The 22,696-nt window shown below is 44.0% G+C and overlaps 1 protein-coding gene across 3 annotated transcripts in view; it reads right to left on the bottom strand.

Annotated features, from left to right (window-relative positions):
• Window positions 1-22,696, bottom strand: part of LOC135200266 (ubiquitin carboxyl-terminal hydrolase 48-like) — a 414,786-nt gene that overhangs the window by 322,555 nt on the left and 69,535 nt on the right. For all 3 annotated transcript variants that reach the window (XM_064228750.1, XM_064228749.1, XM_064228748.1), the window contains exon 2: window positions 2,054-2,392. In XM_064228750.1, the coding sequence (XP_064084820.1) occupies window positions 2,054-2,392 (339 nt within the window). The remainder of the gene's footprint in view (window positions 1-2,053; window positions 2,393-22,696) is intronic.

The following is a 22,696-nucleotide window of genomic DNA, read 5'->3' as shown; positions in this document are numbered from 1 at the left end:
GCGTCCTCTGCAGCAGTCCATGGGTGCGATACAATGGAACAGGTCTGTCTGTAATTCCTGTTGTACCAGGTGGCAAACAGGTCTATGACTGATCACTCCCACAGGCAAACAACAAATAAACAAAAGCATGAAAAGGGAATAGCAGTTGGGCAAGGGAGAGCACTGTAGGTGTCTTCACTCGACGACATCTGAAAGTAAAGTGAAGTGCAGCTTGATGAGTAGGGAGGGCTTCCCTCCTACCGTCTGTAGTTAACAACCTTGTAAGAAAAGTTAATGACTGTTCCAATTTGCATCCACAAGCTAAACCCCTAAATCTCTATGTAAAGACTGAAGGTTTGTACTATTTGTGTAGGAACAAGTTTTTCATTAACTTTCAAAAAAGGTTTAGGCTATTAACTTATTGTATATTTACTCTAATATTAACCCATAAATGTTTTTTTTTTTTTTTTTTTTTTTTTTTAAATCACAGCACACTTAGTTTTTAAGATTAAGAGTTCATTTTTGGCTCCTTTTATCACTGCCTGAAGTTTAGTATGCAACCATCAGAAATGAAAAAAATATCATTATCATATATAAATATTTGAATATATGACAGCGCTGTAAACAAAACAGTTAAAAGATAATGAGTTTTTTTTTTCGTTGTATTGTACACTAAATTGCAATGATTTTGGTATCTAACAAATTGTAAAACGATCAAAGCAACACAGAGAAAATATTATCACAAAATGATGCACGAATTCGTAACACGCGGACGTAAAAAAAAGTTTTTTTCTAAAATTCACCATACATCGAAATATTGTGCTAGAGACTTCCCGTTTGTTGCAAAATGTAGGTAATTGATTGAATATTACTAAACTGTAAGTGTTTTAGTTTGCAATTGCAGTTTTCAACCATTCTAGTCGAGTTAAAGTTGACCGAAGGTCAAATTTTTTCTATTTATCATGATTTATATGAAAATATTTCAAAACATAAAAGCTACAACCATGAGTTATTTTTTGTTGTATTCAACATGATATTGCACAAATTATCATGTATAAAACTTTATGTAAGGCCTAATATAAAATGGTGCGAAAATTACGACAAAGTGACTAAAGAAATTCTGAGATTTTCAGCAGTTACTGCGCTCGGAGGGAAGGAAAAGGTTTTTTTCAAAAATTCACCATGAATCGAAATATTGTGCTAGACTTCCCGTTTGTTGCAAAATGAAGGTAAATGATTGAATGTTACTAGAATGTAAGAGTTTTAGCTTACAATTGCATTTTTCGACCATTTCAGTTGAGTCATAGTTGACCGCAGGTTTAAATTTTGGCACTTGTAGTGATTTATATGAAAATATTTCAAAACTGATAAAAGCTACAACCATCAGCTATTTTTGTTTACTCTACATGAAATTGCGCACATTTCCATGTATAAAACTTTATGTAAGGCCCAATAGAAAACGGTGCGAAAATCACAACAAGGTGACTACAGAAATTCTGAGATTTTCAGAAGTTACCGCGCGCGGAGGGAAGGAATTTTTTTTTTTTTTTTTTCAAAAATTCACAAAAATTCACCATAAATCAAAATATTGTGCTAGAGACTTCCCGTTTGTTGCAAAATGAAGGTAAATGATTGAATGATACTAGAATGTAAGGGTTTTAGCTTACAATTGCATTTTTCGACCATTTCGGTTGGGTCAAAGTTAACTGACGCTCTCCGACGATGCGTTGCTGATGCTATGAAGTGCGAGAAGAAAGAAATTCGCGCATGTGCGGCTGGGTAACGCTTGTAAACAAAACAACAGCATGATCCATGAACTCCCAGCATCCCTCAAGGGGCGTGATTTAAAACCTTTCGCAAACTAGGCCTATAACTATTTTTCCGTGAATATTTAAAAAAAACTTTTTGTAGTCAACATACCATACGTCCACTTGGCACACAACAGACAATTTTAGTCGACATACAATACGTCCAAGTTGGCGTTTAAGGATTAAATGATATGAATACATAACTAGGAAAAAAAATTTTCAAAATAAAATAAATGGTAAATCAATCATGAGTAATGAAAGCTTACGGGCAAGGAAGAACTTTCGGAACTTTGTCCAACCCATAGACCTTGAGCAAATTTTCTCTAGTGACTTCCTCTACAGTAAACTGTTTTGAAGGGGAGCTTGGCTTGATACTATCAGACTTTTGCATGTCTTCAGAATAAGAACAAGCCTCATTGATTCTACTTTCCTGTTCATCTTGTTTCTCTGCAGTTGATGATAAAGTATCAGATGATAAAGGTACTGATGTTGCAGGTCCAACATCACTAGCAGCTGGCAGAACAGAATTCTGGGATAAACTTAAAACCCACTTCCATTTATCACTCTGATAACCAGCCTTTATGTAAGACAAGTCGTTGCTGATCCTGTTAAGAAAGCAATATATAGAATAACATGAGTGCAATGAAAATAAAAGTAAATCTAAAATGGCATTTTTATAATATAAAATACTAGTTTTATATATACTTGTCAAGTAATTACATATGTAGCTATTAGCTTCCACTCATACAGCAGCTTATATTTCCAATTAGCGGGTAGTGTCTTGACTGTTTGTGTAGGTGACCAGTGCTGCCCACTAACAGCAATACCAAGAAAGAACTTAGCTTGTAAGCTCATTTTGTTTATGTCTTATATCCATCAGAGGGGAAGAGGGTAGGCTCTGAATCTGTATTACTTGGTAAGTATATATAAAATGAAGTTTTCATAATAAAACATGATATTGTTATGATACAATAAAGTTTGTTCATACTTACCTGGCAGATATATATATAGCTGTATTTTCTGAAGTCCGACAGAATTTAAAAAACTTCCGACACACGCAGTGGTCGGCCAGGTGGTTAGTACCCATTCCCGCCGCTGGGAGGCGGGTATCAGGAACCATTCCCATTTTCTATTCATAATTTTTATTTCCACTGTCCCCTGAGGGGAGGTGGGTGGGTACTTGATTATATATATCTGCCAGGTAAGTATGAACAAACTTTATTGTATCATAACAATATCATTTTGTTTTGTTCATGAAACTTACCTGTCAGATATATATATAGCTGAATCCCACCGTTGGAGGTGGGAAGGGACAGAATAGAAGGATTTTGGGAAACAAATGCATGCAGATGATTTACATCTTGGTTCCACCTGTTAGCATAGCCGACTTCATGATTACTGTCACCCAAGTCTGCTTCTGCTTTACTAGAGTTGCCAGCGAGGTAGAGACCTATAAAGCTGGTGCACTCCAGATGATCTGTCAACGGGGGCGTGACCACAATGTGACTAGACCATATTGACCATACCATGAGGGCTAAGAAGTAAAATAAATATATATATATAAATATATATATCACCACCTGACCAACCTAGCCAAAGTTAAGGTGTGTTAACTAAGGCTTAAGAGTTAAGAAAGTCGCCGTTGTCGGCGACTCAACAACTAAATTAAGAGCTCTTCCTAACCATTTTCTACAGGATAGGATGAGTGGTACTTCTTGCCCCCAAGATTGTGTCTGCAGACACGTATGGCCCTAGCGAGCAGCAGATCTCATATGCCATCTTCACATCTCGCAGGGAGTGTGAAGTGAACACAGAGTTGCTTCGCTAAAACATGGTACTCAGGATGTTGCTGAGTGCCATGCTCTGTTGAAATGCTTCCGAGGCCGCGCCCTCACCTCGTGAGCATTCAGATAAAAAGATTTCAAATCTTTGTGCAAACACAATGAAGGAGCATTTTTGAAAGAACTCCTTAACACTAAAGCCAGGGTGTTCTTCGATATGGGCAAGCCTGGTCTTTTTCGGAACACTGCAGATTGCCGAATGACTTCGACTTTCTTGAGTTTTATGTAGATAAAACTTGAGAGACCTGACAGGGCACAGGACTCTCTCTGGCTCCTGCCCACTAACTTGTGCCATCCTTGCTTCCAAGCTCCTGGCCCAAGGACAAAACGGGTTTCCATTCTTAGGCCACAACGAAAGGCTTAGAGAGCACACCGCCTTGTGTTCTCTAAAGCCAAAACTTGTGACGATGGCTTAAAATCTCACTAACCCTCTTTGTCGTATCTAGGGTGGTTAGAAGAAGGCCTTCCTGATCACATGCAAGAAGTTAACAGGTAGGAGAGGTTCGAATGCTTTGACATCAAGAACTTCAGACTACGTCTAAGTTCCATATTGAAAGCTTCGATCTGGACATGCACAGTCAGTCCGTCTGTACTAAAGTCAGGTGACCGACCAGTTGACCAGTCAGACGAATCAAGGCCAGCAAGGCTGTACCCTGAAGACCATAAGACACTATTCTTCGCTGAAGGATGAGTGTCTGGACTGCCTGGGCGATTTAATCTAAGCAAACCTTGGGGGGTGTATCAACGCAACCCAACGTCGTCAGCGAATCAACTCCTGACTCGAGCTTCTGGTGCCCGGAGAAAGGGGAGCAAGGAGCAAAAAGGCGATTCAGTCCCGAAGGAAGAATGCCTGACAGTCCAACCTGGTCTCATGTTACACGATCATCGGGGGTGTATAAACGCAACCGACTTCGTCAACAAGAAACTCAGGGCTACTATATGTCGCCTGATCTCGCACGAGTGTCTGACTCCGAGAAAACAGGTGAGACAAAAAGTAGATGGTGAGCGAGTTTCGAGATTCCACAGAACTCAAAGATCGTGAAGGGCTTTGTTGTTTGACAGACGCAAATCTCTGAGCCCAAAAGCCGTCAACAACATATTTGCGTATTCTTTAATAGTTGTGACTGCCAGCTTATCCCATTCAGACGGAAATGGAAGACGGTAATCTTATTCCTGTCAACATCTCGATAGTCTGAACGTTGTCAGACTCAGAGCGGAGAGGTTATAGGTACCTTTCGAGTTAGAGTAGACCGACTCTCTCGGAAAGGTCCTTGGAAAGTGAACTAGGAAGGATGTGACCTCTGTGAATCCAGGATCCTGAAGGCCAACATGGGGCGATCAGCGTCATTGTCGCTCCCTGTGACGTCATAAATCCTCATTACATTTCCTAAGCGATTGAAAAAGGGGAAAAGAGACTAAACATCCATCCCCGTTTAATATCATAGGATGGCGTTTAATGGTACCGATCCCGGATCGAGAAAAAGGGAGCAGAGAAGAAGAAGCCTCTTCGTCCTCAACATATCGAAGAGAAGAATGAAAAGGCGTCCCTAAAGTCTCCACAACTCTCAACTTACTTCAAAAGAAAGATTCCACTCGGAAGTCAAAAGTTGCTGCCGTCGATCGAGACGATTCGTACGGACTTTTGCAATCCTGTAACGAACCTCTAGAGGATCGTTACATTCTACGCCTGTTGTTATAATAGGCTCTTTCTCGTAAACTCGAGCAGGGACCGAGAGAAGATACTTCTTAAGATATGAGAGAGCTGTGGAATATCAGAGTTGATGTGGACCACTGGTTCCAAAAACTCGTTTCGAGGACTGGAGGGACGACCGAATTGCATTTACTTCTTTCAGATTAAGATCCAGGACATCTGAAACACTATCCAGATGTCCGGCACCTTCTTTCTATCACGACGCACTGAGAGATGTTCAGAATAATTCCTAGATCTTGAATAATATTCAGTTTCCCGGTAGGAAAAAAACTGTGGTCTGAATTGCAGTCTATTCGGGGAAACAAACTTCTTCAGGAAGGAAATGGTCCCCAGCAAGCTCATCCATTCCCTCCCCGAGTATGCTTACTTCCCTATAAGGCTGCGCTTTGCCTAAGCAGGAGAGCATATAAAAGTGCAATGTTGCGGTAGACTCGTAGTTCTATACCGTGCGGTAACGAGCACCGAAAGGATTAAGAGATAACTCTGTTGAAACATAGTAAGGCAAAACGAATGCAACGTTTATTCATTCACGTAAGAAATCCCCTCAATCTTAGGCTAAAGTCCGTGATTGTAGGACAGAGATACAGTTAGTCAGTCAATCCCGCAGGAGAAGACGTAACCGCCAGCACAGAGATACGGTTAGTCAGTCAATCCCGCAGGAGAGAGAGACGTAACCTACAGCGCATGACAGCGCACGATCTGTTACTGGCTCGGTCTTGGAACTTGGACAGTCAGACACAGCAGCAGCCAGCAGCTTACGAACGTCGTCTCTTAACTTTATGTCTGGGTTGCCAGCTACCCTATTCTACGAAGAAATAGGTCCGTTATTTTTGAGCAAAAAGAGACTCTCAAGCTGGTATATTTAAGCGAAACAGAAAACGCTAAATATATAGATGCGTTTGTGTTGTCAGAACACTACCATACAACGGTAAAAGATAAATCGGAAACTCCTGGAAGGCTGCAGGGAGTGACGATTAAATGTCCTTAAAATAATAGACAATAGACCTCTCGGTTGCCATCCGAAGAGGTAACTACAGCAAGCGTGTATGACTTGAACCACCAGTAGTAAAATAACGCAAGGCAAAATATTTTTATTATATCACAAAGTTTGTTCATACTTACCTGGCAGACATATATATAGCTGAATTCGGAAATACAGCTACATACATATCTGACAGGCAAGTTTTATGAACAAAACTTAGAGAATCGAAGCAGACAGCTCAAGCTTCTTCTTGTTATGATTGGACATAAGCGTTCATTGACGTAGTCTACAAGTCTATTTTCTTGTACGAGTCTGCGAACGAACGAATGAGAGCTCTTCCGAATCTTGTCAATAAGAGCTTATTCGCTTACGCAATATAAAGTTAAAGAGATGTTGTCAATGAGAACTAACCCATTTACGGGACAAAGAGATATTTTGTCAATGAGGGGATACCCACTTACTTGACAAAACGATAGTATATTGTCAATGGGGGAAAGTCACTGAATTGACAAAACGTAATCCAGGAAGTCGAGCATTTTATTTTTCCCCATTCCCGTCTCAAACGAGAAAGGGGCAAGAATCCTGTTAAGAGACAGGGCTTACGGCAGGTAGAACGACGATGTTCAATTCGGCAGCGTATTCTGACTAGAAACTAACAAAATCTATCATCTGAAAACCCCTTTCAGATGGGCTAAAAAGCTTGCAAAATTATCCTGGGAGGAGGAAGAAACTCTCCAACCAGCTTCCTCTCCCGTATCACAACTAATGCCTGCTAAAGCTTAAAATTTATTGGCAGTGTGGCAAAGGTGGCAAAGGAAGTCCTGTCTTGCGCTTTCCTGAAGAGCGTCCTTTCGATGAATGCCTTTGCAAGAATCCTACTGAACGTCGCCGAGACGTCGAGCCTTTACATAACCCGTAACTGCCTTATCGCAAAGTCTTGACTGCGGTAGAGAAAACGAGATCTTCCCTTGAGCTTTCCTTAACTCCATCCACCTTTGCGAAAAGCAATATAATATTGACAGAGACCTCTTGAATTCACGAAACCCGAGGTCTTGCTGGGTTTCGAAGACGAAGTTGTCTGTTCACTTTAAGCTTCCTCCGAAGCACTGCTTACTTCACATTCTTGAGGCTCAAATCTTAAACAAGAGCTTGAAGTTGAAGAGTTCAACAGAAGCGTTCAGCCAGGATACAAACCTGGTGTGCGCTGGCGCGCGCTCGGCGTCCATTTGCGAGGACGCTCGGCGTCCTGGCGCGCGCTCGGCGTCCACTGGCGAGGACGCTCGGCGTCCACTGGCGAGGACGCTCGGCGTCCACTGGCGCGCGCCTGGCGTCCATCCGAGCGTCCCGTTCAAGCCGAGCGTCAAAAGAAGCGTGCAGAAAAGCGTCACGCTCCTGACAGGCGTCAAAACAAGCGAGAGAAACTGCCTTCTTTTTCATATTTCTCGGTGGAAAGACGTACACGTGATCAGGCGACGTTCGCCTTCTTACTTCTCACTGAAACGCATAACAAGAGAGTGAGGAGGCGTGAAGCGTCCTCTTCTCTAAAGCTTCTATTTAGAGGGCACGAGTCCTTCGAGATTCGTGCACGTGCACGATCTTCCGCAGCCTGGGAAACGTCAACAGGTCCTACCGAAGGGACGCCAGATCGATGTGGGTTCCCGTAAACCCCCTTTCCCTTCGGCTTTCGAACATGGCCCTCTCCCTGGTCCTGGGAGTCCGACAGAGGTCCAGGCCTAGAGGCGTTATGGGGCGGATCTGACGTTCCCTCCTGACGAGAGAGAGGACGTGAAGCGTCCTCTTCTCTAAAGCTTCTAAGAGGGCGCGAGTCCTTCCGAGAGCTCCAACCCTTGCGCGGGGAGGACGCCTCGGAGGACGAGAAGCAATCCTTCAGGATTCGTGCACGTGCACGAACTTTGGCAGTCTGGGGATTTTCATCAGAAACTGCCGAAGGCACGCCAGATCGGTGGGGGTTCCTCGTAACCCTCCTTCGGCTTTCGACATGCCCTCTCCCTGTGGTCCTGGGAGTCCGACAGAGGTCTAGACCTAGAGGCGTTATAAGGCCGATCTGACGCACCCTCCACTACACAAGGGGCACTGTCACTGCACTTAGCCACTTCACTATTGCTCTCTAAAGCAAGCACTTTCGATTCTAAGTTACGAATCGAAAGAGTATAAGAGACAAGGGCAATAACCTCTACAGACACTGTTTTAGGGCCCAAAGGCAACATTACAGCGTTAGGAGTAACAATAACAGAAGTAGCACTCTTCACAACAATGAAGGAGAGCGATCACCTCTCGCAGACATATTCATAACCCGTAGGCCCTAGGCCATACTATAGGGTTAGGCAAAATAAAGTCTACAGGAAGGTTAGCAGGTTCACTACCCTGACTTTTGTTTACTGATTAATTGCGTACATACGAATCATACTTTTTCCTTACGGAATTAGACATGTTTACTGATTAATTGCGTACATACGAATCATACGTCTTCCTTACGGAATAGACAAAGTCTCACACTCCTTACATGACAAATCTCAACAAAGAAGCAAGACCCAAACCCCTCGTGCATACCAAGTGCGGATCTACCGAAGCTTTCGGTAGCCACACCCTATCTTTGCAGACAACCCCCTCTGAAACTAGCCTAACTAGATTCAGATATCTTATTGCAAAAATGAATCAAATTCAAATCAATTTAAGATAGCGTATGCCTAGCCACAAATCCAAGTAAATAAATCAAAAGACAATTAGGATACTTAGCGGCAATGAAGTTTCCAAAATCCTAGACGGAGGTACTGAAAAACAGGTGTTTTCAGCACCGGTGACAGAAAAATTATGAATAGAAAATGGGAATGGTTCCTGATACCCGCCTCCCAGCGGCGGGAATGGGTACTAACCACCTGGCCGACCACTGCGTGTGTCGGAAGTTTTTTAAATTCTGTCGGACTTCAGAAAATACAGCTGTACAAGACATTTCATATTCTCACATGGCGACAGGAAAGCCTAGTAATTATTAAGAACTTGGTATTTCAATTGCCCTACTCTTGGTACCATCAAACTGTCTTTCCTGCCGTCCAGTCTTTAAAGATGGGTAGTTTGCTAACTCCTCCTCCTTCCATATGCTTTACTCGAACGAAAACGGCGACGAGGAGCCAGGCAGCCCGGCCGTCAGGCAGTCTCAGAGAGAGAGACAAAGAGAAGAGAGCAGAGACCTCACTCACCTGGGAAGGTTCCTACAATTTTGATTCGTCCGACATGCCTGTCTTAGGCTAAAGGCTTTTATTGGGATCCCTGGTCTACGTCATCCTCTTGAGAAAATTCTGCCAAAATCCATCTGCAACGCCTTTGTGCATGGTTCGACAATGGTGAGTACCAAGAATATATAGGGCTTATTTTTAAGGTTATCATTGCGAACTCTCATTGCCTTGTGTTGCCTATTCAAGATTTCCTGTCTGTCATTTTTAATGTTGTGAAGATTCGTAATAGTTTTTTGTGGTCAATATGTTTTATACATCGTATTCTCTTGTCCTTTCAGGTGATTTAGCTCTCGGACTAGTAACTCTAGCTTATTCATAAATTCACGTTGTTAACACTTGGGTAAGAGAATCGTCTAATACATTAATGTTTCGAGTGGTTATATTTATGACGGATTGTCTCCCATATTACGACCGAGCAAATTTATATTAGGTTTACCGTTCATTTCAGGATGGTGTTTGGTTTCGGAGTATCGGCCCTTTTATTTCCTTCCTGATACTAATGTAAACCTCAGTTGCTCAATTGTAAGGTAATTTTAAGTGGGTTATTATTCCTATGGGTATATTCTTCTACCTAAATGACCATGACTTTTAGATACTAATCTTCCTGAATATTTCTTTACAGACAGCGAGCGAAGCAGAACGAAGGAAACGCCCTACGATCTACGTGAATTGCCTTGTTCTCCTACCAATTGTTTGTAACTACGGTACTACGTCATTTTAAAGGCTTATTTATGTAATAAATATCATATTTAATTAAATTTTTCCTTCCAACCTTTATTTCAAACCACAGATTTTTATGGTGTTCTGCTTAACAGCTATATATATATCTGACAGGTAAGTTTCATGAACAAATAATATTGTAATACTCACCTGAACACCTGAATTAGCCCTAATCCCAATTAGCCCGAACAGCCAGCGTTGCCAATGCTGCAGGTAAAAACTTCCTTGAGTTACCACCACTGACAGTTTGCAACGCTGACGCAGGTGTGTGTCGTTACTCTTACCTTCCTCAATTGCTTATCTGGTTTCAGACTGATGTGGGGAAAGGAGGGTGGGAGTCATTCAGGTGTTCAAGTGAGTATTACAATGTTAGTTTTATTATGAAAACTTCATATTGCAATACACCCCTTGAACTCCTGAATTATCCCGATTAACAACACTTAGAGAAGGAGGGATCAATCCTCTTGCCTGCCTCTTACTACCGTAGAGATGGTAACTCATTCACTAATCCATCCAATACCATTATGCAACTTAGACCCACTTATTCTGTTATTCCTTTTGGTGCAGAGACCTATTGGAGAGTACTTCGACCGCCTGTCGGGTCAGTACTGTCTATGTCTACTTCTTCTTCCCAGATGGATCATCCAAAGCTCTGGGATGTGAAGGAATATGATGAGCCTCCCATGTGGCTATTCATAGCCTCTCATGTATTCTCATGCATTCTTTGAGAAGGATTCCGAGGAGATATGAAAAGTGTCCGCGGGCCAGGGACAGAAATACTCTTAGAGCTCACACTGGGCATAACTGCATCTCTTCCGGATCTCCGTCGATGAAGACTCTCAAGGCCAGGACCCTGAACGACCTTGGGAGAGTGTTCGCCTCCGACTCTGTCTTCCCAACGAATTCCAGTAGAAAAGACAAGTAAATATCATCTTCTTTGTACGAGAAAAGCCTAGATACTGCTTGTAGCTCACTCACCCTCTTTGCTGTTGCTAATGCTGTGAGGAAGAGGACCTTCTTAGTTAACTGTCTTAACGTCAAATTCTCGATTGGTTCGAACTCTGGGGAACTTAGAAAATGAAGCACTACCGACAAATCCCACAGAGGTGCTCGATTCGGTGATACTGGTCGTTCAATCTTAACGGATCGTATTAGATCATGTATACACCAGCTCGTCAAGATCTCTAGGAGGTGAAATCTAAAAGTATTACTGAGCATCGAGTGATAGCCTGCTATCACCGAGTGTGAAAGTCTTTGACTTTCCTGAGAAATAAGAGGAAATCTGCTATTTTAGGAATTGAAGGTCTAGATATAGAATGACCCTCTTTCTGGCACCATCCCCTGTAAACTGTCCACCTGACTTGGTACAGTTTCTGCGTTGACTTCCTTACGTTGAAAGAAAGCTGTCTAGCTACTTCTTTAGATAGTACGGTTTGTCTCGCTGCTCGCTTGACAGTCTCCATGCAGCTAGGTTTAGCATGCGAGGGTTCTGATGGTAGTGGTGGAAGTGTGGTTGTTTGAGCAGATCTTTCCAAATAGGAAGAAACATGGGAACGTCCGTAATGAGTTCCAGAAGTTACGGAAACCATGGGCGTTGTGTCCAGAAGGGAGCTATCAGTGTCAAACTCACCTTGACGCTCTCACTCAGTTTCTTGATTACTCGATGGATGAGGCCGAAAGGTGGAAAGGCATAAACCTGCATGTGGTCCCAGCTCTGTAGCATTGCATCGGTTCCTATCGACATCGTATCCACTACTGATGAGAAATATATCGGAAGACGATGGTTTAGTCTCGTCGCAAATAGATCTACCGTCGCCGGCCACTTTCAGAGTACCTGACGTACTACATCTTGCGTCAAGGTCCATTCTCCTCCCAGTAACTGGCGTGAGCGACTTAATGAGTCGGCCAGTACATCGAGGCTTCCCGATACAAACTGGGGAACGAGAGACACTCTTTGGTCTTCACACCATCTCAGGATTCTTTGGGCTACTAAATTTAGTTCTGTTGATCTTGTTCCTCCGGAATTCTTCAGATACGAGATCGCTGTTACGTTGTCGCAAAACAATGCTATCACATTGTTGTGTACTAGTTTTGAGAAACATTTGAGTGCTTCTTCTATCGCCATGAGTTCCCAAAGATTTATTGACTCCTCTCATTCCCGTTGCCTCCAAAGGCCTGACGCCTGAGTTCCCTCCAAGGTAGCTCCCCAACCTTGATTCGAGGCATCTGTATATAGATGGACGGCGGGCATGAGGGAGACTAGGGATCTTTTGAGTGTCAGGTGCTCTTCTTCTGACCACCACAGAAAATCTGACAGGCAAGAATCGCACCAGCTTATAACTGCGTTCTCATTGCGGAAGTCCCAGATTTTCCTGAGACGTCTCTGTAGGGAACACATCCGGAGACGAGACCCTGGAATCAGAAGGGATAGAGACGACGTTCTCCCTAAGAGACTTCTCCAGAATGACACTGTTTGCTCCCTCTTGGACATAAACAGGTCCACTTGTTGTAGCATCGACTGTATTCTCTCCGGTGATGGGAAAGCCTTCAAAGGAAGAAAGAGAATCCTCATCCCCAAATAAGTCATAGACTGGGTCAGAACTAGACAACCCTTTGCAAAGTTCAGCTGAATTCCTAACGTCTCACATATGTTCAGAAGGAAGTCCCTAGCCCTTAATATCTCCTCCAGGGAGGAGGCTAGAATCAGCCAGTCGTCTAGGTATCTTGACATTCTGTAACCCCGACGATGCATAATTGCAGACACCGGAGACATGATCCTCGTAAATACTTGTGGCACTGTAGTCAGTCTGAAGGGGAGAACTCTGAACTGGAAGGTGCCGACGGAAGACATGAACCTGAGGTATCTCCAAGAGTCTGGATGAATCAGAATCTGGAGATACGCATCCTTTAGGTCCACCAACACCATCCAATCCCCCCTCTGACTGACCGCAGTACTGACTGCGCGGTCTCCATGTGAAAACCCACAGTTACTATCCAACTGTTGAGGTTCGAGAGATCTATTATTGGCCTCCACTCACCCCCAGCTTTCAATACAACGAAGATCCTGCTGTAAAACCCCGGACAGGGAGGGGCTGTTTCTAGTGCCCCCTTCTCCAAGAGTTCCTGAATCTCCTTTGCTAGAGCTATTCCCCTGATGGAATTTTGGGAATAACTCGGAAGGTATATGGGAGAGGGTGATAGAGGAGGAAGGGAGTGAAAGGGGATCCGATACCCCCCCCTCAGAACTTCCACCACCCAATCCTCTGCTCCCCACTCCTTCCATACCTGGCAGAAAGGGGCTAGACAGCCTCCTACCTGTGCAGACGAGGGACATGTCTCCTATTTGGTAAAATCCTGTGCCGACGAAGGCTTAGCAAAAGGTGAGGAAGAGCCTGACCCCGCCCTGTTCGCAAAGCGCACCCTCTTAGGTGGTCTAGGGGGAGACTTAGAAGACGTTCTTTTCAAAGGGGAAGCCCTATGTGCTCCTCTAGGTGACCGGGAGCCTTGCGCTGCTACTCTATTCATGGCCTGTTGCGATTCAACTGCCAAATTGGAAGCCACGAAGTTAGTCATATTGGATACGTCTTCCTCCTTAAATAGAGAATTTGCTAAAGCTATGGGAGCTCTAAGTAAAGCCCTTTATGTACGTCCAGATAATGAGGGGGAAGGTGGCTCAGATAGAAGTTCCTCCTCTTCTTACCTACAAACGTCATAGAGGAAGCTAGCACATTCGCCTGATGCGCTAAACCCATCGAGACGGACGTTATCAAGCTGTCAAACAGCCCCAGATCTGAAGGAACGTAGCCGTCATTCTTCAGAAACCCCATCAGGCTTGATAATATCCAGAGAGTGTGTGTGAGAGGGCCTCCGTCTGGTTACGCAAGACATCCGCTAACACTCCCGCTTCTCTTAGCGAGATTCCTACGAGTCTAGATGCTACCAGAGACTTACACAGAATTGCCTCAACCGGTTCATTGAGTGGCAACCTGACCCCTGCCGAAGGGTTACTCAGGACTGCATAGATCGCCTTACACTGTGAGAGAAGCGAAATGTCCTCTCTAATGGCAGCTACTGCCGCAACTAACCTGCCGCCTGCCTCTTGCATTGTCTGACACGGTCAAACCGGACCAAACCACACGAGAAAGGTGCAGGAGTTGGTTTAGTAGCATAGAATGCCTCAAATAATGACTGGTTCGATGCATGTGGTTTGTCCGGAGCTCTAGCTTGCGGGTAAAGAGCAGTCACATACTCCAGCATACACCTATAATAGATGCTATTAGCCAGAGGACAACCCAAGTCAACTGGAATATCTTGAAGTTCTGGAATCGACTCCTCTTCCGCAGCCGACGAATGGTCTGGGCCCAAAGAAGGAGGAGGAGGAACAGAGTGCAGTCCATCCAACAATGAAACATCTGCCAGATTACCATTGAATCCTGGTTGCTACATTCCAGCATTAAACAGAGTACCTCGCACCGTGTCCGGAGCAATAGTACCACTTGGAGGAGGTGGAGGGGCCAAAAAGTCCTGAGGTAAAAACCCTCTGTTTCTATACGAAAGAATCCTGTCCGGAACTAAACCTACTATATTATGCCTTGCTGAAGGAAGAGCGAGCGGAACCGATTGTGACTGGATCGAGGAAGAGGAGGGAAGAATGAAAGGGGTAGAGGTTACTATGGGAGGGTCCGCAGCAGAGATCGTCGTAGCTGACAGCTGTACGTCACTCAAACGTGCTGCTTCCTGACTAGGTGGAGTGGAAGCGTGTAGGTCGGAACTTTGTGTTACCTGTAGCGCTCAGGATATCCCCGCTGCCTTCTGAGCTACCTTGTGATGCGGAAGAGTGGAATCCTGCAAAGCCATGTCCCTGCAGCAACTTCTCCCCTGGAACCTCCCAGGACCAACCAATTATTGAGATACCTCTTCAAACGGAACCCCTGAACATGGGTCCAACTTGAGACGAGAGAGAAGGCCCTTGTGAACACTTGAGGGGCTGTGGTCAGCCCGAAGCACAGGACATTGATTGATTGATTATGTCTGTTAAAAACTGGCGTCACAACATCTCGGTTATTGACTTGAAGACCTTGTCTCTGAGAGAGAAGCGAAGGAACTTCCTGGATTTCAGATGAATAGGGATCTGGAAGTATGCGTCCCTCAAGTCTATCGACAGCATGCAGTCACCTTCCCTTACAGCTGCCAACACTGAACGAAGGGTCTCCATCTTGAATCTTGTCTTCCTGATGAAGTGATTCAAGGTGGATAAGTCGATCACAGGTCTCCAAACTCCCTACGCCTTAGGTACCAAGATGTGACTGTAAAGCCCCGGAGATGGATGCACTACTTTCTCTATTGCATCTTTGTCCAGCATCTTCTGCACTTCCTCCAGGAGAGCCAAGAATTTCAGAGAATCTGGAGGGTTTTGTCCAACAGAGGGGGAGAGAAGTTGAATGGCAGTAGATACCTCACCCCAAGGATATCTACCACCCACTTCTCTGCCCCATAACTCTGCCACTTGGCCCAATGGCCCGCCAGGCAACCCCCCACCCATGGAACAGGGGAGGGAGAGGTGCCTAAGCTACTGACGAACCCCTTTACCTCTGTTCCTGCAGCCCCTTCTCAACTTAAAGGAACACGAGCGTAAGGGACATTGGTCCTTTAACCTAGGCTGGGACAAACAGAGAGGTCCTGCTAAAACCGAACTCCTTGATGGCCTACCAGGCAATGATCTTCATGACTGCTGCTGGGCAAGGGAAGGAGGAGGAGCCGGACGTCTCGGAGGACGACTCTGACTTACACACAGCCTGGTGCACTAATCTGTCCTTGGTGTCAACCTGGCGCAAGACTATCGCATCCTCCAGCTCAGTCCGAGGGAAGAGAAACTGTGATTCCAAAAGATCTCCATTCCTCAATGCCAGCAAGGACTCGGTCAACTGATCTTTCCATCCTGGATAAAGCTGCATCTCTTCTAATCAGGAGAGGGTTAGCCTATAAATTAACACTGAGGTACACAAGATACAAAAATGCCTTGCATCCAGACTGCAACAAGCTGGCAAGAGAGGAAGCATTCACCAATCCCTCTGGGGACCTTTCAGAAGCTATTGTGGCAATGACCACCCACCAGAAGTCCAGCCAAGAAACCGTCTGCAACATGGAGGCTGCCGTTATGGAGGAGTTATGGGAGTTCGATTGGACAACGTCCTTGAGAGAGAGAGAGAGAGAGAGAGAGAGAGAGAGAGAGAGAGAAGAGAGAGAGAGAGAGGCCGTAACTGGTGGATGGATGGTTAATGATTTAATTGGCTATTGACGAGTCTGGGTTGTCTGCTGGTGCTGTTGGAGTTAGAGTTCTGTGTTTTCAAAGTTAGTCTTGGGTTAAAGCCTGTGATAGTCAGTAGTGTCAGCAGCAGTCTATTGAAGGCATTGAAAGTTAGTTAAGCTGTGTTAGTGATTTGTTGTTTAGTTGTTGTTAAGGGGGGCGTCCGCCTATATAGAAATAATGCTCCGATTTTTATGAAATTATTATATGTTATACACATATATAAGGTGATGTTCCAAAAAAAATTTCAGAGTGATTGAATGATTATTTTGGTTTTTATTGAAAAAATAAGAAAAAATCAAAAAAATTAAAAATGTAACTCTTCCTTCATTTTTAGAGCTATTGCAATGCGGCTTTATACACAGAAAGTATATCATAGTAGAAAAAAAATGTTGGGAATAGTTTTTCCATTTTTTGCTTTTTTTGGATGGGGGGCGAGGGGGAATTTTCCCCCCAAAATTTTGTTGATTTGGTTATCATGAGTTCCTCGTCAACCTAAGAACAAATCTAGCCCCAACAAAATATTTGCCTTTCTTTCCTCTTTCCAATGGTATATTTAACTTTAAAATTGGCCTACAAATAAAAAAATAGTTAGCGTTTGAAGTGCAAAAAAGTGAAAACTGAGAAAAATGGCCGTAAAGGTCAAGAAGTGTTTTTTTTGGCACTCGTGGAAAAAAACTGATCTATGAGCAAAACCATGATACAAACAAATGTTAAATACTCACTAGCGCTTAGTTCAGAATGCCTTTCCTTCTTTCTAATAGTTCTTAGTGTTTTTTTTGCTTGGTTTCCAGCACCAAGTCCCCCCCCCCCCCCCCTTCCCCCCCCCCCCCCTAAAAAGGGGTATTATTTGCTCGAGGCGAGGCTATGATCAAGTACCACCTGACTCTTTGTTGCTTGGTTTGAAACCAAGCAAGTAATAATTTGTCATCATATACTCCCGTTTCATCGTCCTTTATTACTTTCATTAACTGAGAGCGTAACTGTGAAGGTTAAAAAACCTCAGATGATTGCGCACCAGACGACATAGAGGCAATGAGGGCGGGGCTCTCAGCAGCCAAAAAAGAGCCTCATGTTGTTGTTGGTGGTGCTGGTGGTGGTGATGATGGTGGACAGCGCTGGATACATCAGCCAACAATGGTGGTGGCAATGCGACACTGCCACATCAACAAAAAAAAACAGTCCACCTTCCACCCTATGTCTCTTTTTAGCAAAATATGCTAAACGGGCCATAGTTGCACGATTCCGTTTCGACATATTGTCTCACTTTCACTCTAGTATACACATAAACATATATAAATTGTATTTAGAGTTACTTGATGTAAGAAAACAAGAAAAAAACACAGTAAATAGCGAAAAAATGCTCGGAGTAAAGAGCAGCATACCTTCCCTTATGCAACTCTGGGACACACTGACTCCCATGGCTCCCTGCTGGGCATGCTACGGTGCTACCCGCTCAGAACACCATTCACCAACGAATCACCCATTGTTGGTGCCAGATGTAAGAGATTAGGTGAAATAAAAATCAAAATAATTAATAAATTGGGCAGATAAAGGACAAAATGACAATAGTCATTAGGAGCCAAACGTCAGCCCTACGTCGCAGTGTGAAGGGGGCGGGGCCAAAACCCCATTAATTTTAATATTTCGAAAAAATGCTTTTGCCAATTGATAACAGAGGTGTTGTTCATGTCTTACGGCCATTTAACCAGATTTTGAAAATTTCAAAAATATTCATCAAAAATCAAAGAGGAAGCCCCCCTTAAGTTGATATTGTTTGCTTTAGAGTTGTTGTGCCTGTGCTGTTAGATTTGTTGTGCTTATGAGTTCCTGTTGAGTTATATGTAAGTTGTTGTGGTTGTGAGTTGTTGAGGGTTGTTGGTGAGCTGTTGTGATTCCTTAGTGTTGTTAGCGGGTGTGTGTGTGTGTTGCCTTTTTGTGTTGTGGGTTTTTTGTCTTAGTGATTGTTTGTGCAATGGTCTTTTGTTGTAGTTGTGTTCCTTGTTTCCTGTTGTGTTGTTGAGTTGTGGTTGTGTTCCTTGTTTGTTTGTTTGTTTTGTTGAGTTGTGGTTGTGTTCCTTGTTTGTTTGTTTTGTTGAGTTGTGGTTGTGTTCCTTGTTTGTTGTTGGGTTGTGGTCCTTGGGTGTTGTATTGTTGTTGGGTTGTGGTCCTTGGTTGTTGTTGTGTTGTTGTTGGTTGTGTGTTGGTTTGTGACGGTTGTTAGTGTCTCAGTGACCTCGACCAGCAGACAGCACAACATAGCCCTGGGTATCTGGAGTTGGATGAGTACATGCGTTTGTTTTTTTTTGTTCTCTGTAGGTACATCAATTGTCCTGCATGTATTCCGTAGCGTAAAGAGGAACATGTGGCTGAGGGTGAGTTTGCCGGCCGGATTGGTTAAGTTTATGTGGGGGAGGATTTTGCCCGCTTGATTGTGATCTTGTGATCCCACCACACCGTAAACTCCAACGCTAAGGCATCCTGTGGAGACAAGGATGGAGCCATCGACCTCACCTTAGAGGTGCCTCACACTGAGGGACCTGGGGCAACCCGAACAAGATGTAAGGATGTAAGGATGTAAGGATGCTCCAAAGTCAATCCCGGCTTCAGACGAATGAAGTCTGGGTTAAGATGAAGCGACATAAAAAATGCACAGTTCGTAGCATAGTACTTCCTATGCCTAGGGAGAGGCGGGGGTAGCAACTTGGCAGAGCCCCTAGAGCGAAGCAGACCGTCCCGATCTGAAACAGAGGCGTTAACCTTATGCAAGACTGACTGGACATGCCAAGACAAGGGAAGTTGAAACGATGACTTGGGATCCTGCGTAGCTCCCAGCAAGGCTTCCAAGCAGGAAGGAGTGAAAGATGGCTGAGCCTGAATCCTACTCTCCACATTGTTGGATCCATGAATGAGATCGACAACTTCTGTAAAGGAAGACAAAAACTCTTGCGTGTCTCCCTCCTCCTGCTCTGGCAATGGAGACCGGCGATGAGAAGGATGTGCAGGCTTATCTAAAGCGCCTTCCTCGTGTAAATTAACAGAGGAACTAGCAGCCAAACAGCCCGAAACGCCAACTAACCTGTCTAGGCTGGATCCAAGCACCAACTCCTGCAACGAACCAACCACAATACTAGGGACATCACTACACACTCTCCCAACAGATGACTCCTAGAAGTACCATGGAGAGGGGAAGGCAAACACTCTTGCTGCACCAACTCCGCACTCACAACCTCTTGACAGACGCCTTGAGATCCTTACGGCAAAGAATAGGCCCTGGAGAAGGAGAAGCAGAAGCACCTGCAACATGAGCATGAACGAGGGAGGTTGCAACACGCTCGTGACTCAATGTCTGGTAAATGAATCGGTTCAGAGGAGAGAGATCTACCACCAGTCTCCAGGCCCCCGTAGACTTCTCCACCAGGAAAAGTCGGCTGTAGAACCCGTGACAGTTCTCGCACGTTTTCTACAGCTCCCTTGCTCAGCATCGTCTGCACTTCTTCCTTGAGTGCTACGTCCCTGGCAGAACCAGGAACATATGTCTGGTGATGGACTGGGTGGGAAGTGAGGGGTGGCCTCGACTCGATGGGGAGAAGATATCCCTCCCAAAGGACATCTACTTCCCAGGTCTTGGCTCAGTAGCGCTACCATGTTGCCCAATGGCTTGCCAGGCAACCCCCACTTTCAGCAACAGGTGAGGGGGAATGCCATCCCTAGCGTTTTCCCTTCCCCTTTCACTTACTCCCCTTCCTGCTAGAGGAGGAGAGCTGAGAGGGGGGCTGACGCTTCATAACTGCCTGGTGTACCAAACGGTCGTTGTCTTCAGCTCTCCGTTTCTCCACCACAGCATCCACCATCTCTCTAGGGAAGAGAGAGGAGGAACCCAGCAAAGGTCCATTCCTAAGACCCAATGTCAACCCATGACCAGCCACCCTGGTTACCTGATTCAGGACAGCATCCCTCCTCCTAAGTACCAGGTTGGCCCACAGGTTAGCAGTCTGGTGGGCCAGGTAGGAGATAGACTGACAAAGTCTCCCGAAAGCCAAGTCTTCTCCAGGAGCTACCGATGCCAAAGAAGCTGCGACCCTGGATACTGTGAGGGACCACAGATCCAACCAGGAGATAGCCAGAAAGGCTGCCATAGCCAGAGACTCCATGGCCATTGCCTCTTGCTGCCATAACCAGAGGCTCTCCGACAGCAGGTGTTGAAGAGGCAAGCCTGGAGTTAGGCAAGCTAACTCTGAGTCAACCTGTTTGGTCAGCAAAGGGTCAGATGAAGGCATGTAAAAGTGCCACTGATGAGGCAGAGGAGGGGGAAGCTACTTGTCTGACCTGCCGGACCTAAGCGAGGCTTCTTGTCCTGAGACAAGAGCGTTCACCTGGTCCTGCTCACTGTCAGCCAAGGAAGACCATGGAAGCCCTACGGATACTCTGGGTTCCTTTTTTGGACCCAGAACGACTCTAACCGCGATGGATGGTCAGAGGGGGCAACCACCAATCCTTTCCCGAGGTCACTGTGCCGACGGGTCAGCGCGATGACCTCTGTGTTACGGACCGTGGTCCTCTCAGGTTCTTTATTATAATAAACAAAAAGGATTCAACGCCAATAGTTGAAACTTATATATATATATATATATATATATATATATATTATCTATATATATATATATATATATATATATATATATATATATATATATATATATATATATATATGATTATAATATATATATATATATATATATATATATATAAATATATGATATATATATAATATGTAATATATAATATATAACTATATAATATATATATAAATATATATATTATATATATCTATATATCTATCTTAATATATTATATTATATATATATATCTATCTATACACACATATATATATATATCTATATATATATATATATATATATATATATATATACATATATATATATAGATATATATATATATATATATATATATCTATATATATATATATATATAATATATATATATATATATATATATATATATACAGTCAGCGCCCCTCGTGATTTCACACCCCTACATTGCAATATGAAAAAACATAATCCTGAAAAAAAAATGCATTAAAACTTTATGTGAACACTCACCAATTACTCTTCTAGTATTTGCAAGGTAGTCCTTTCCTCTTGATAACTTCTGTGACCCTATTTGGTATGCTATCAATGAGGTTACGGCAGATTTGGGGGTCAAGGGCAGCCCAGCACTCCTTCAGGGCCTCCTCAAGTTTTGGCACTGTTGATGTGTCCTTGTTCCGAAGTTGGGCTTTTATTATGGCCCAAAGATTTTCAATGGGTGATAAGTCAGGGGAGTTGCCAGGCCAGTCATTTATGTATTTAACATCACAATCCCCCAACCACTGCTTAATAATTTTTGCAGTGTGGCAAGGGGCACCGTCTTGTTGCAGGATTTCAGTGCCAGTCTTCTCAAAAGCGTCGGGCAAGTACAAGTTCAGGATCTCGTAATACACGTTGGCATTCACAGTTTGTCCCTTTGGTAAAACAACAAGATCAGCAACACCACCGTATCCAAATGCACCCCAGACCATCAAAGAAGCGGGGTACTTGACTGTCTTAGCAGTGGCTTTGGGGTGATACGGATCGCCACCCTTCTTGACCCAGACCTTTTGCCCTGCGGGGTCAGAAATGTAAAATGTAGCCTCGTCTGTGAAAAGGATCTTTCGTACCCTCTCTAGCGGCCACTCCCTAACCTTCTTACAAAAAGCAACCCTTGCCTTCCTTTGTTTCTCTGTGACAAGTGGTTTCTTCTTTGCTTTCACTTTCTTAAATCCTAAATCTCCACTTATACGTTTCTGAAGTGTCCTAACACTCGTTTCACCAAGCACTTCTGGGTGGTTTTCCTTCAACTGTTTAGCTGTTAACGTGGGATTAGCTTCAAGTTCATTTTTAATGAAACGTAAGGTACGTGGGGACTGCTTCTTGGGAACACCACCACCATGTTTGTGTACAGGAATTTCCTTCTCCCCACCTGCTTTGTATTTGGCAATAATATTACACACTGTACGCTTCTGTACATTCACTTGAGCACTTATTTCACTTGA

Source organism: Macrobrachium nipponense, chromosome 26 (assembly GCF_015104395.2).
Source record: "Macrobrachium nipponense isolate FS-2020 chromosome 26, ASM1510439v2, whole genome shotgun sequence".
Classification (NCBI taxonomy): domain Eukaryota; kingdom Metazoa; phylum Arthropoda; class Malacostraca; order Decapoda; family Palaemonidae; genus Macrobrachium; species Macrobrachium nipponense.
The sequence above is the reverse complement of the archived record's forward strand: the minus strand, read 5'-3'. Positions and strand labels throughout refer to the sequence as shown.